This window comes from Penicillium verrucosum (genome assembly GCF_028828655.1).
Source record: "Penicillium verrucosum strain IBT 35672 chromosome Unknown utg000003l_segment0_segment0, whole genome shotgun sequence".
Taxonomy (NCBI): domain Eukaryota; kingdom Fungi; phylum Ascomycota; class Eurotiomycetes; order Eurotiales; family Aspergillaceae; genus Penicillium; species Penicillium verrucosum.
In genome coordinates, this window is record NW_026643212.1 from 3,397,576 (window position 1) to 3,411,655 (window position 14,080).

General features: G+C 32.5%; 1 protein-coding gene across 1 annotated transcript; it reads right to left on the reverse strand.

Moving 5' to 3' along the window:
• Positions 1–7,551: 7,551 nt before the first annotated feature.
• On the reverse strand, positions 7,552–9,287 carry N7516_008910 (uncharacterized protein; the record flags this gene model as incomplete). Its single annotated transcript, XM_057221629.1, has 4 exons — positions 7,552–8,205; positions 8,310–8,512; positions 8,575–9,012; positions 9,077–9,287. The coding sequence occupies 4 exons, from the start codon at positions 9,285–9,287 to the stop codon at positions 7,552–7,554; spliced, it is 1,506 nt and encodes a 501-aa protein (XP_057071901.1).
• Between the last annotated feature and the right edge of the window lie 4,793 nt (positions 9,288–14,080).

Here is a 14,080-nt window from a genome sequence, read left to right on the forward strand (position 1 = left end):
TAATCTATTTTTCTTTACTTATATCCTCTTTAATAAAGCTAAACTTACTAAATTATATACTAAAAATAATAATATCTATATATATATTATTATTATCTTTTAATATAGCTTCTAGATAATCTATATTATTAGAATATAGTTTAGATTATAATAATCTTAATAATATCTATAATTATCTCTTTAATTAAATCTTTTATAAATTATATTATACTTTATATATCTATAGCTACCTAACTTAATCTTTATTTTTATTTATTATAGCTATATTATAGTCGCTTAAGTTATCCTCTAATATAATATCTTAGTTTATTATAGAACTTAGTCCGGCCTAGATTATTAAATTTATTAAGTATTATTTATAATTATAAAATATATTATTCTTTATATATTAAAATTATATATATAATACTTTATCTTAAAAGTATAGTCTATATATATATCCTAAAATACTAGCTCTCTTTTTTTATTTATAGTTATCTTATAGGACTTAAAAAATACTAGGCTAGTCTAATATTAGTTATATTTTTAATCTTTAGATACTACTATCCTAATTTACTAGTTATAAAAAATCTTAGTTCTATAATAGTATACTAGAATTAGTATCTTAGAAATACTACTATTATTATATTTTTAATTTATATTTAGGCTATTCTAATAGATTATATTATAATATTTTTTTTTATTAGATCTTAGATTAGCTTTTAGTTATTAAGATTTCTATTAATATTAAGATATATCTCTCCGGCTATATTATTAATTAGTAAAGTCTTTTAATCTTTTTTTTAATCTAGCTTACTATTTATCTATAATAGCTTTATCTCTAGTAAGTTACTTAGTCTTTTAAGATTTTAAGCTATATAAGCGATATAATCGTTAGCTAATAAGTTATATATTATTAATAAATCTATAAAGATATTATTAATTAAAAATATATTTATAGAACTTTTTCTAGTATCTTTTAATAGTATAATATAAATATTTATAACCGAATAATTATTATAATAGTATTAAGTAGATATATATATTAATAGTATCTATTAAAAGCTTATTATTTTTTTTATATATAGTCTTTATTTTCTCTTTATCTTTTACTTACTTCTTTCTTTAATCTTTTCTTTTTATTTCTTATTTTAAAAAGACTTTTTATTATATATTTTACTATTATTTATTACTATCTTTAATAATATTATTATCTAAAGCTAGAGTTAAGATTAGAAAATAGCTAAAGATCTTTAAATACCTATATTATAAATCCTTAGTCTTTTTATCCGATAATAAGATTATCTTTATTAAAAATAAGCCTTTTATAGCCTAAGATAAGTTAATTATATATCCTATCCTCGTATCTATATTAATATAAACTAATATTAGTAATATTTAGCTTATTATATTACTATTTTAGTTTAGTTTATATAATCCGGATAAATATTAAAATAATAAAAGAATCTAAGCCTAGCTAATCTATTACTTTTTATACTATTAATCCTAATCTATATACTACTTACTAATAATATCTTTACTTTATAAATATAATATTATAAATACTATCGCGAGATCCTAGCTATACTCGCTTATATAGACTATAAATAGTAGTAATTAAGCGTTTATATATAATAGTTTTATAAGAAATTAGCTTAAGATCTAGCCGAGTAGTTTTTTAATATTAAGATTAAGATATAAGATAATATTAAATAATTTAGAGCGGAGATATAAAAGTAAGTAGGCGAGTTATATATATTTTTTATTTATATATCCTATCTAATCTTTATTATTTAAAATAATTAATTTATATATATATTTTATTAGTCTAATATTATAATATCTAATATATTAGTAATCTATCTTATACCCTTATTATATTATATCTAGCTTAAAAAGCCTAATATTAATTAATCTAGCTCTTTATATTAGCCCTAATTATTTAAATCTTTTTATTTATTATTATTTTTATTATTTATATCTTTATTATTAGTCTCTATCTTTTTTATAAGTAACTTAATAGCGTTTTATAGCTTAATTATATATTATTATTATCGCTTAGTATTAGTTATTATAGTTTTTAATTAGGTTAATATATTATCGATTATTAATTTAATTAAGTTATTTAAGATAATAAGATTATTAATCGACTACTCTATCTTATTAATACTCTATATAATATCTTATAATATCTTATACCGCTTTATTTTAGTCGGCTTCGATTTAGTAATTTAAGATTTACTTACCTTCTTTCTAGTCTTATTTAGTATATTTTATATAAGCTCTTTTTCCTTAGTTTTATTATTCTTTTAGTCTTTCTAATCCTACCTCTATTTTTATTAGTCTTTATAATATCCTTAATAGTCTTCTTATCTTTTACTAGCTATCTTATAATAGTAATAGTACTACCGCTTTTATTATCGTCGCTATTATTATTATTATTATCTTCCTTACTTTTATTAGGAGCTTTAAAGCCTTTAGCTATCTTTTTTATATAGTATTAACTTATTATCCTTTTCTAATACTAGCTATATTATTTACTAAGTCTATACTAAATATCTTAATTATTTTAATAATAATTAGTATAAGCGCTTTTTAGCTTATTTTTAATAATTATATATATAAGAAATAGATTATTTTTTTTTAATAATAATTATATATCTTTTTTATATTATCTTTAATAATATAGCTTATTAATACTTTTATATTTATTATAGACTTTTAAGCTTTTATAAAAAGATCTACTACTAGTATTTTTTATATATAAGATTTCTATTTAGTAACTAATTATTAGAGTATTTATATTATCGTCCTATCTATAAGATTTTTATTATTTAGACTAACTTATTTATATTTTATAATTAACTTTATTTATTATACTAGCTTTATATCCTTATTTTTATTATTAATAATAATTAAAGGGATTATTATATTATTAATTATTATATCTCTATTTCTATCCCTATCTTTAGCTCTATCTTTTTTATTATAAGTCTAAATATAAGTTTAGCTCTTACTATAGGTCTAGTTACTTCTCTTTCTATAGATCTAGCTTCTTTTATAAGTCTAGCTCTTTTTTTTATTTTTATTTATAGTCTATTAGTAATTAAACTTATTATTATATATTATTTAAGAGACTACTTATTAGCTAGATCGATAGTTTTAAAAGCTATTAATATTTCTAAATTATCTATTTTATAATTAGATAGTATAGATTCTTTATTAAAAGGCGATCTTAATTTATTTTTAATAAGAATATTTCTTAATTTTAGTTCTTTTATTATATATTTAATATATATAGAGAAATCTAATTATAAAAGATATAATTCTTTTTATATCTTCTTTAGCTAGATTTATTAAATTATATAGTCTTTTATATAAATAGTCTCTATCCTTTAATTAATTCTAGATATATACTCTACCCTCTAATTATTAAAGAAACTTATTAAGAACTATAAGTATTTTATTATATTTTACTTCTTATTATAAAAGCCTCTTTATTAAGACTTCTATATATATATAAATCTAATTTAGGATATATAGCCGATCTTTATTAATTATCTAATTATAAAATCTAAAAAATCTTATATAGACTCTACGCCTAATCCTTTAAAAGAGATATACTAATTAATAGTCGATTAAAGCTAATTATAATTAATAATAGCTACTAAAGATAAAAGATAGTTTATCTAGGCTTTATTTCTTCTTTTTATATCTTTTAATTATAAATAAACTCTAATTCTATTTATATTAGCCTAAATCTAATACGCTATAATTAGCGCCCCTTTTATATAGCCCTAATACTATTTACCTAGCCCTATCCGATATCTATATAATCTATAGTCCCTAGTATCTATTATTTTAAAAACCGGCTTACTAATTATAGTCTAGCTATATCCCTATAGTCCTAATACCGCTATCGGCTATCTTCTATAAAATCCTATATATAAAAACTACGCTATAGGCCCCGAAAAAGAGCCGGCTATAGGCTAGAAAGATAGCCTACGGGCTATCTTAGCTCGGATCCGCCCCGGATTTGCTTCTACTAAGCTTAGTAAAATATCACCTATATACGTTTCTACCCCCGGTGGGCGCTTACGGGTAGCTGGTAATATATAGGAAATAGTAGAAAATAAGAAAACAAAATAGAGAGTTTTTATTAGTAGAGATAAAGAGATATAGTAATAGTCTTCGTCCTAAAGGGGGGTATTAGAGTCACGTAACGGCTATATAGGGCCGTAGGTAATCCCGACCTATAGAACTTAGGATAATGTTTAGATAGTAGCTAGTTTTTTTCTTCTCTTCTTTTCTTTCTCTCCAGAGTCTACAATATTAATCCCTTAAGGTTAACATTCATTCCTACATAGCCTATATTTCATCTAACACCCACCCTATATTATCTTTAGTCCTATTATTGATTCCTTTTTCCTTTCTTTTCTTTTCCTTCTCTATACTTATTGTTCTAGTTAAATGCACTCTTTTATTTAAGAACTAGCTAGTAATAAAGATAATAAAAAATAACTTTATTTATAGTTTTAAAGCGCGCTAAGTAATTTATAGTAACTACTAGTAGAAGAAGGAGGATTTAATGTTTTATATTTTAGTTATTTAAAACGTTCTTATAAAGATTATCTTTATATTTATTATATAAAAAGATTATAAATAATATTAGTTTAATATAGTAGCTATATATTTAAATACTTCTTATAAAGATTAAAAGATAGTTTATATTATATAATTAGTAGATTTCGAATATTCTAAATCTAATATTAGAAATAAAGATTAGATTTATTAATTATAGTAGGTATTATTTAGCTTTTATAATTTAGTAGCTTTATAAAATAAAAAGTTTAATAAAAGACTAATTAAGATTAATTTTTATATTTTTAATAATAATCTATATATTTATATTAAAATATATAATTATTTAATATAGTTTCTTCTTATTTATATTAAAAATTTTATTAATATAGCTCTAATTAATAAAAAGATTAAGTTAATTTTTTAATAAATAAAAGATTAGTTTAAAATTAAAAATATAAGAGAATTATCCTATTTTTTTAGTAATATTATTATCTAGGATTATAATAAAAGAATAATTTAGATATTATAATAAATATATTATCTAGAAATATTTTATTTAGTAGAAATATAGATATATTCTCTAATTTTAATTCTATTTTTTCTAAACTATAAATAAAATAATAATAATAAGAATCTAAAAACTCTTCTAAATTAAAAAAGATATATCTTATTTTAGTCTTTAATTAATAGACTTAATTAATTAATAGTTAAAATTAAATCTAATATTAAGTTTAGTATTATAAAATTATAATATTATTCTATTTCTTTAATTATTAATAATTTATAGATAATTTATATTATTTATAAATATTTTAATAATATAATATATCTTAATATAATATTAAAAGAGATAAATAATATCTTATTTTTTATATATATTAATATTTTATATAATAATTAGTATAATTTAAAATTAATAGAAGATATTATTTAGTTTTTTAGTAGTATATTTATTATTTAGTATTTAAAGAAATAGAATATTATAATACTATTATTAATAGCTATTAAATAATATATTCTAGATTAATCTATTAAGGATATTTAGTAGATTTTAAAGATTATTAAAATACTTAATCTTTCTAAGATAGATAATCTAATTATTATTTTAATAGATAATATTAATATATAATTACTAATAAGTAAGAAATTATATAAGAATAATATATATTAACTTAATATAAAATAGTTTTTTATTAAAGACGCTATTTTTTAGAAGAAGATTAATCTATAACGCGTTAAGATAAAGAGTAACGTTACCGATAGATTTACGAAAGTACTTAATAAAAATATATATATAAAGTTTATCTAGATACTAGGTCTTAATTAATCTATATACTAAATTTTATAGGTAGATATAGATTTTTAATATATAGGAAATAATAGAAAATAAGAAAAATAAAATAGAGAGTTTTTATTAGTAGAGATAAAGAGATTTAGTAATAGTCTTCGTCCTAAAGGGGGGTATTAGAGGTCACGTGACAGCTATATAGGGCTATATATAATCCCGACCCATAGGACTTAGGTTTATATTTAGACTATAGCTAGTTTTCTCTCTCTTCTTCTTTTTCTCTCCAGAGTCTACAATACCAATCCCTTGGATTAACATCTTATTCCTACATAGCCTGTAATTCATCTAACAGAAGGAGACGTAGAGTCTTCTCATTCTTAGCCTACAATTTCATATTGGTCATCTTAGGTACAAACCGAGAGGGTAAGACCGGGGTATAGGTAAGCCAATAAGAGCTCACTGCCTAAGAATCACCTCGGGCATATAGGAAGCTGTATTATGAGGGCTGTCAAAAGTGTTGTGGTGTACCCGGTTGGTTCTTATACACGCATTTCCCATCTAAGCTGAAGCACTATGTGCAAAGACCATTTACCCTGGATGTTACTGCAGCTGTAGGTTAGTCAAGTTGACCGCGTATTCTTAATCCGTTCATATCGTCTCCTAATATATCACGCATTTGTCAGGAAATCCGGATTCCCTATATCCCCTATTTCGACCGTTTTTTTTGAGAATAAATCATATATCCGTCGAGCCCACCGCGCTGCGGAGGATACGTGGGCATGTCACTGTTCGGCCAGGCAGCCACTGTAAAGACTTTGGTGTCCGAAACAATATCGAATCGGAATGTTTATAGGACCTCTTGGACTAGCCCTAGATCCTGGAGCAAATTTTCCACCGTCAATCAACGCTCATATGGTGGTTGCTTTTGGAAGCATGGCCGGATTGTCTACTACGAATACGAGCGAACTAGTACTCCTGCGGGGATATCACCTAACGGAAATTCGTTTCAGACGGCACTGCTAGAACCCAATCGGGTTTCAATCGGGTTTTAACCGTGTTCTCTTATCAGTAGAATATGGTTGATTGCATTAACTTGGGACACCACTTCCTAGAAGGCAATTGCCGTCACTTCGATCTGGGATTGGTTGAAATATGATCCGTCGTTGCCGAGGCATAGTAGGAGCCAACCGGGTATTCTTGATTGCTTGCTTGTCTAAATCTCTCAGTAACATGGTTGTCTCTGCGGTAAAATTACTTTGATTCTTGCGCTCTCTGTGATATAAGAGCTGAATTAGGGTAAGGTCGAGTGACTCAATCGCCGCCTGAAGTGATGGCTTCGTAAGGCATAAAGCCTACCGTATGGCTAATTTTACTCAAGCCATTCGTTCGGTACCTTATCACATGCTTCCGCTAGAAAAATTTATCTTGGTCACTATGGAAACGCTGGCCCAGAGTGGAATAGCATCCACTTTATAACCAAATTTAAAATTCTCAGTGATTATGCAGTAAGCATTTCATTGACATTCCATTCTGTCCCTCCATGCAGGGAAGGGCTCTCGGTGGGTATAGCGTGTCCAATTTACCGAAGTTTCCATAGTGACGAGCCTTCAACCTCCGCTGTTCCGATAAAACAAATGAATGATCTCCAAAAGTTCATATCAGACATGGTAAAGCTCATCAGAAACACGCCGGGTCTAGACTTAAGCCTTGAGCTCTTCCTTCACGTAGTCTTGCTCACCGCCGCTTCCCGAGCCCGGCCGATCGGAGGTACCGGCGCGGATAGCATTCTGCATGCGACGTGCCACGCGAGGTGGGTCAAAGATGTTGTTCGATTGGGCAAAGATTTCGTCAATCTCCTCAAGCGACCGACCCTTGGTCTCGGGGAAGAAGAAGAACACGGATGGCACAATGGTGGCATTGATAACCGCGAAGATAACGTAGTAGTAATTGCCAATGCTGTCGAAGCCGACGGGAGTCACTTGGGCTATCATGAAGTTGAAAACCCACACAGTGGCAGTGGAGAGGGCACTGACGGTCGCACGGACCTGTAGAGGAGCCAATTCGGCGGCGTATAGGAAAGTCAGGCCGGAGTATCCGACAGTGAAGATAAACTGGAAACAGAAAAGCGCAATGACGGCGACTACCAGGGCACCAGTGTTGTCCGCAGCTGGTGGCGACGTTGTACCGGCAAGAATAGCCATGCAGCAAGCCATGCCTGCTCCACTCCAAATCATGAGTGGTCGGCGACCGAGACTATCGATAGTATAAAATGCGAGCAGGCCGCCGAATGGCTGCGTCAGACCCATTGATGCGGCGAGGATACGGGACCTCACTTCGTCGAGGCCAAGATACGTCTAGGGCGCTGTCAGTCAATGATACACGCGTAGACATAAGTGGCATCCGGGAATCCAGCATAGCCAGGTGTATGTAAAACGAGAAGGCAACAGCATTCACTCACCTGGAAGATAGTTGTCGCGTAGTAGGTAATCAGATTCACACCGCACATCTGCTGGAAGAACTGACCTGTGCAGGCGAGGTATGCACGGTGGAAGAGACGCTGCGGGCCATTTGTGAATAAAGCTTTCCAGTCAGTATTTCCACAGACAGCGAGAGTGGTTTGAACGTTATTAACAATAGTCGTGATTTCTTCCGAATCGGGGTCTAGCTCGAGAAGAGCCGACATCACATTCCGGGCCTCTTGAACTTGGCCGGTCATGATCAACCAACGGGGGATTCCGGGAGGAATGGGATGGAAGCCATAGCTACGATACAGAAAACACAGGGGAAGGCAAGAGGGAATCGCCATGATGCGGAGTTGGTTTTCACGTAGAAGAGTCCGAGATCAATCCAGAGTGCTAAGCTAACGCCGGCACCGACAAAAATGCCATCTGTAACGACGTTCGAGCCTCGTTTGTGTGGTGGTGAGATCTCAGACTGCCAGACTGGCACGGTAGCGGTGTATCCACCAATACCCACACCAAGAACTAGTCTTGCGACGATAAACTGGGCGAAATCGAAGGAGGTTGCCATGATAATGCAGCCAATCATGGTAACCAAATTGGCCCCGAACATGACCTTCCTACGCCCTAGTTTATCACCAAGATAGGCGCATGACAAGGCGCCAAAGATACCACCGACGGTGTAGAGAGCAATCACTGTGCCTATTCACGCAGAGATTATTAGGATATACAGAAATATAGAGACGTTGTCTTCATATTGACCGACCTTGAATTGACGAGTTCTGCGCTTTCACATCTCCCGACGTGGTGGCAGTGTTCATGCGAGGGAATTGCTCATTGAAGGCCTCGAGTGTCAAAAGGCCACCGGCCACACTCATATTGTAGCCATAGCAGGTGAAGGTTGGGAATACGACCAGTGCGACTGCTGCTCTGAGCAGTGCATTGCCGCGAAGGCCCATAAACGGCTTCGACCCCATGCTGGAATTGTACAAGAGATAGAAGAAGGATGAAGAGAGTGGATTGGGAGGAGTGAATGTGAAATTAACTGAGTGATAAGCGGCCGCACGCTATTATATCAATAATATCGTAGTGTGGTTTTGATATGCAAGATGGTGACCATTGATGCAGCGAGTATGGTGGCTTGCGAATCCGGGGTCAAAAATCCGGGGTTGAATTTTCGGCCATCGGCGGTCACCGTCCAGCAGCCAAGAAGGTGCTTAATGGAAGCTCGATTCGGGTGGATAACGAAGGCATAGTAGGCGAACAGTTGGCACTTTCACGTTCAGAGACAAGCACCTTCCGGGCGGCATCCTCCGGCCGGCAGACATCTGTTACACCTAAACGAAAATAAAGGGGTATTGGCAGTCTCGTAAACGAGGATAGAGGATTGAGGTTGGAAAAAGATAAAATTGGATCGGCGAAATTATGTAAGTGGATTGCTTTCCCGCGGTCGTTCCAGTCGTATCGCAGGGAGTAACATTTGGACCTCGGTGTGAGTTGCCTCCACTGCGGGCACAATCTCTTGGTTTTCTAGCCTGACGATGCCAACGGCCTAAATAGGCTTCGTAGGCGACAAAACTAGGGGATGGTGGGCAAGATAGATCATTTAGTCCGAAGGGCTGGGTGTGGCGCTTCATCCTCCCTAAAGAATGTTTAGCGTGTTGCGACGATCCAAGGATGTATCTTACAATCAATATCTGCCGGCATATGCAGTACCAATCATCTGTCTCTTCCAAAGCTCCATTCTTTCCACATACCATCAGCATCAGTCATCAACTTCTACTCTTTTTACGAGACGGCGCAGTTCGCTATGCGCTTGATGTTGTAGGTAGGATACGCGGACGACCCCTAAGTACTTTTGAACTCCGCGTGCAAAAACTGTTTCACTTTAGAGACGAAGTCGTCTTCAACGCTCTAAAGCACTCTCCTAATAGCTTCCGGAAGCAAAACCAACCGCCGGGCTAAATAATCGGGGTAGGTGTTAGATAGAGTGTAGGCTACGTAGGAATGAATGTTAATTCTAGGGGAATTGTATTGTAGACTCTGGAGAGGAAAAGAAAGGAAGAGAGAAACTGGCTACGGTCTAAACTATGAGTCCTGTCAAACGGGATCACATGCGGCCCCACATGGCCGTCACGTGATCTCTAACACCTACTTATATAATATACTCACCGAGTTTAGGGTATAATGACAGAAATCTGACGTATTGAAATGTATGGACCTCAGGGCTGATATGGAGAACTCTGCATTTTCTACATAATAGAAACTGCTGTTTCTGTGCGGTTATGACTAAGCTAGATTACATAATCTGTATGGTATCATCCCATGTATGCAACCTTGCAATTTGACACACCCCCTAGCTCTTAAAGCCTGCAATTTCCTAGCTTTCAGAGCTGCCAATTCCTAAAGCTTACATTTTCCTAGCTTTAAGAACTGCCAATTCCTTCATTTCTTCACATCTTTTCCACTTCTTCTAGATAGATCAGATGCCTGATTTCTCTCATCCTAATCATCTCTCGGAAGAGATACTGCTTCTATCTTAGAAGCGCCTTTATAAGTCTATCTATAGGCATCGCTATAGTTAGAACCTAGTCTATATTAACTCTACCTATACTAACTTCTTACTTTATCTAGGATCGATTGATATCTATATACCGTAGCTTCGTATATATCGTCGATCCTTCCTTTATTAATAGATCGACTATCTACTAATTGTCGTATATAATAGATAAGGGATAATCTAGTTAGAAGCCTAGTACTTTAAGGACTCTACGCTACTATTAGATAGTTTTTCCGGCTTCTACTAGAGCGAGAAGCTCTACCTTAGTTATCGACGTTATTACCGTCTTTTACTTCGATACTTTCTAATCGATTAGACCGCTGTATAACTTATAGATATATCCTTCCGAACTCTTCCTATCTTTATTATCTCCGAAAGATATATCGCTTACAAATTTAACTAACTTTATAGTAAACTAGAGATCCTTTATTTCGTCTAAACTAAGGTTTTTATCTTAGTCTTATAGAGAAGACGTCTTTTAGTCTAATTCTTATCGATCTTATCGACCTTAGTTTAATTATTCTCTAATACTATATTTAATAGCCTAGAACCTAGTTTTATAGAGATATTAAATCACTCGGTCGATAGTATCGATATACTTTAGACCGGGGTTTATTAGAAATTTAGCTAGCTTAGTTATAGCTTTTACTATATCTAGCCGGGAGATAGTAGTAGTATACTAAATAGATCTAACCTTAGCCTAAAAACTATAAATCTAGCTCGGTAATACTACTTTATCGTACGGAAGAAGGGGTTTAGTAGCTAGAGGAGATCCTACTTTCCTAGTAGTAATTAAGCTATACTTAGCTACTATACTTTTAATATAACTATCTTAGTATAGCTAGAGTTTTATTTAATCTCTATCTCTAATAATACGGATATTTAAGAACTAGTTTGCTTCTAGTTCTCGTAATTCCTATTACTTCTTAATATTATTATCTAGCTTAGCTACCTACTTAGTATACTTTAGATGATTTATAACGATAATATCGTCTATATAGAAGAAGACGATAATACTATTTTTAATAAAGATATACGGATCTTCCGGCACCGGGGTAAGGCCTAGTTTTACTAGTATCCTTATTACTTCTTACTACTACAATCTTAGTGACATTCGTAAGCTATAGAGAGCTCTATAGAGTAGCTAGTATTAACCTTATGCTTCGAATCCTTACGGGCACTTAGTATAAACCTTACTTTGGAGCACTAAGTTTAGGAATGTATTGACCACGTCTCTCTGTATCATGTCGAGGTCAAAAGCTGCCACTAAGGCAAAGATTGCTCTCGCTGTTTTGACAGCTAGGGTAGCTGCCCTTTTCTCTTCTGTCGACATCCATTGAAGATCACCTCTGACGCAGAGTCTCGATGGAACTGCTCTCGATGGGACTGCTCTCGATGGGACTGCTCTCGATGGGATGGTGATAGTGCCGGTGACGACGAGTATGCTATTTCCCTTTGTAGCTGTCTCTCTATCTCTACTTCGTCATCACTTACTTCATTATCTCTTACTTCCATATCCCTATCTACCCCCCTAGTTTCGATCGACGGGATCACGGAGATCGGATCTAGCGACGATGATAGTGCTTCTCGGGGCTCCGGATTCGATAGAATCGATGGATTTGATGGAATCGGAGGGTTTGATGGTGATATTGATGATCTTGATGGCCTTGATGGTAGTGGGGAGGATGGTATATCTAGGAAGCTTCCTAGTAGGCCTCTCTATAGATTTATTTGCTCTCCTATTATTTGCTCCCTTAGTCTAATCTCCCTTAGTCTAATTATTGATTACGGGGTAGGCAATCTAGCTGCTTCCTTTCTAACCTATAGTGGGGTTCTCTACCTAACCTCTTTATCATCTTCATTATCTATATTAACTACAGCATTAGCTGTATCAACTGCATTATTAGCTATATTATCAGCTACATCAACTATATTAACTCTAGCTTACTTAGTATACTTAGTTTTATTATATATTGCTATCCTAGCTATCGATCTAGGTATCTCTATCTAGGTACTAATCTTAGCCTATACTTTATTATTAGTAAGTACCTACGGCTAGTTCTAGATACTTAGTCTATCTATTATAGTACTAATAGTATCTTCTTCCTTAGGTATCGACGTCGATTTCGAATACCTCTTTAATTTATCGAAAACGGTATCTCTAACGACGTCTACCCTTCCTATACTAGTACGTCCTTTATAGGGAAACTATACTTTATATAGGTTCTTAGAGATATACCCTACGAGATATCCTATCTCTACTCTAGGTGCTATCTTATCCGACTATACTCTCTTAATAATTCTCGAGTACGTTAGTGTTGGAGTCACGTGACGGCCATGTGGGGCCGCAGGTGATCCTGACCCACAGAACTCAGGATATTGTTTAGACAGTAGCTAGTTTTTCTTCTCTTTCTTTCTTTTCCTCTCCAGAGTCTACAAATCTAATCCTTTGAGGTTAACATTCATTCCTGCATAGCCTGTATTTCATCTGACAGTTAGATAGCTATATAACCTTATATTTAAAAGGTTAATCTCTTAGTAATAGATACTATCTAGTGCGGTATACTTTATTAGTTCTTTCTAAGGTATAATCTATTAATTCTTACCGGTATTATCCTTAATCTACGTAGGAGTCCTATTTAGGATATATACCGCTATATATATTACCTTAGGCTAGAGAGTCTTAGGGAGATCTATATTATTAATTAGAACTCTAGTAGTTCTTACTACTATCCTCCTAGATCTCTCGGTAGGACTATTTATCTCCGGTAAGCTAGATAGCGAATACTTAATTATATATCCCTCGGCTTCTATTATTATTTTAACCTCGAGACCCGTACTCCGCTTATTATTATAGTAGAATATTCTAATCTCGATCTTTAGCTAGTTCTTAACTAATACTAGGAACTTCCTAATAACTATTTAGTATTTACTTTTTGTCGACCAGAATGACTCCTTGCCCGTCCCGCCATTACCAGTTTTTCTCTTTGTACATAAGCAGGACCCACTTCTTGTTGTTAGCAAGCCCTTAGCAGCCTATAGTCCTAGTTTCTAACCTCGGTCAGAAAGGACAAGCGGTCTATACTTCTACTAGATATTAGAAGAGCGGTCTGGAAGTCTAACTAAGGTCAGAGTTTTTTATCTAGAGGTTTCTAAGAATTAATACTTATTTTACTACTTACTCTATATAATAAGAACTTAGTATTAAGT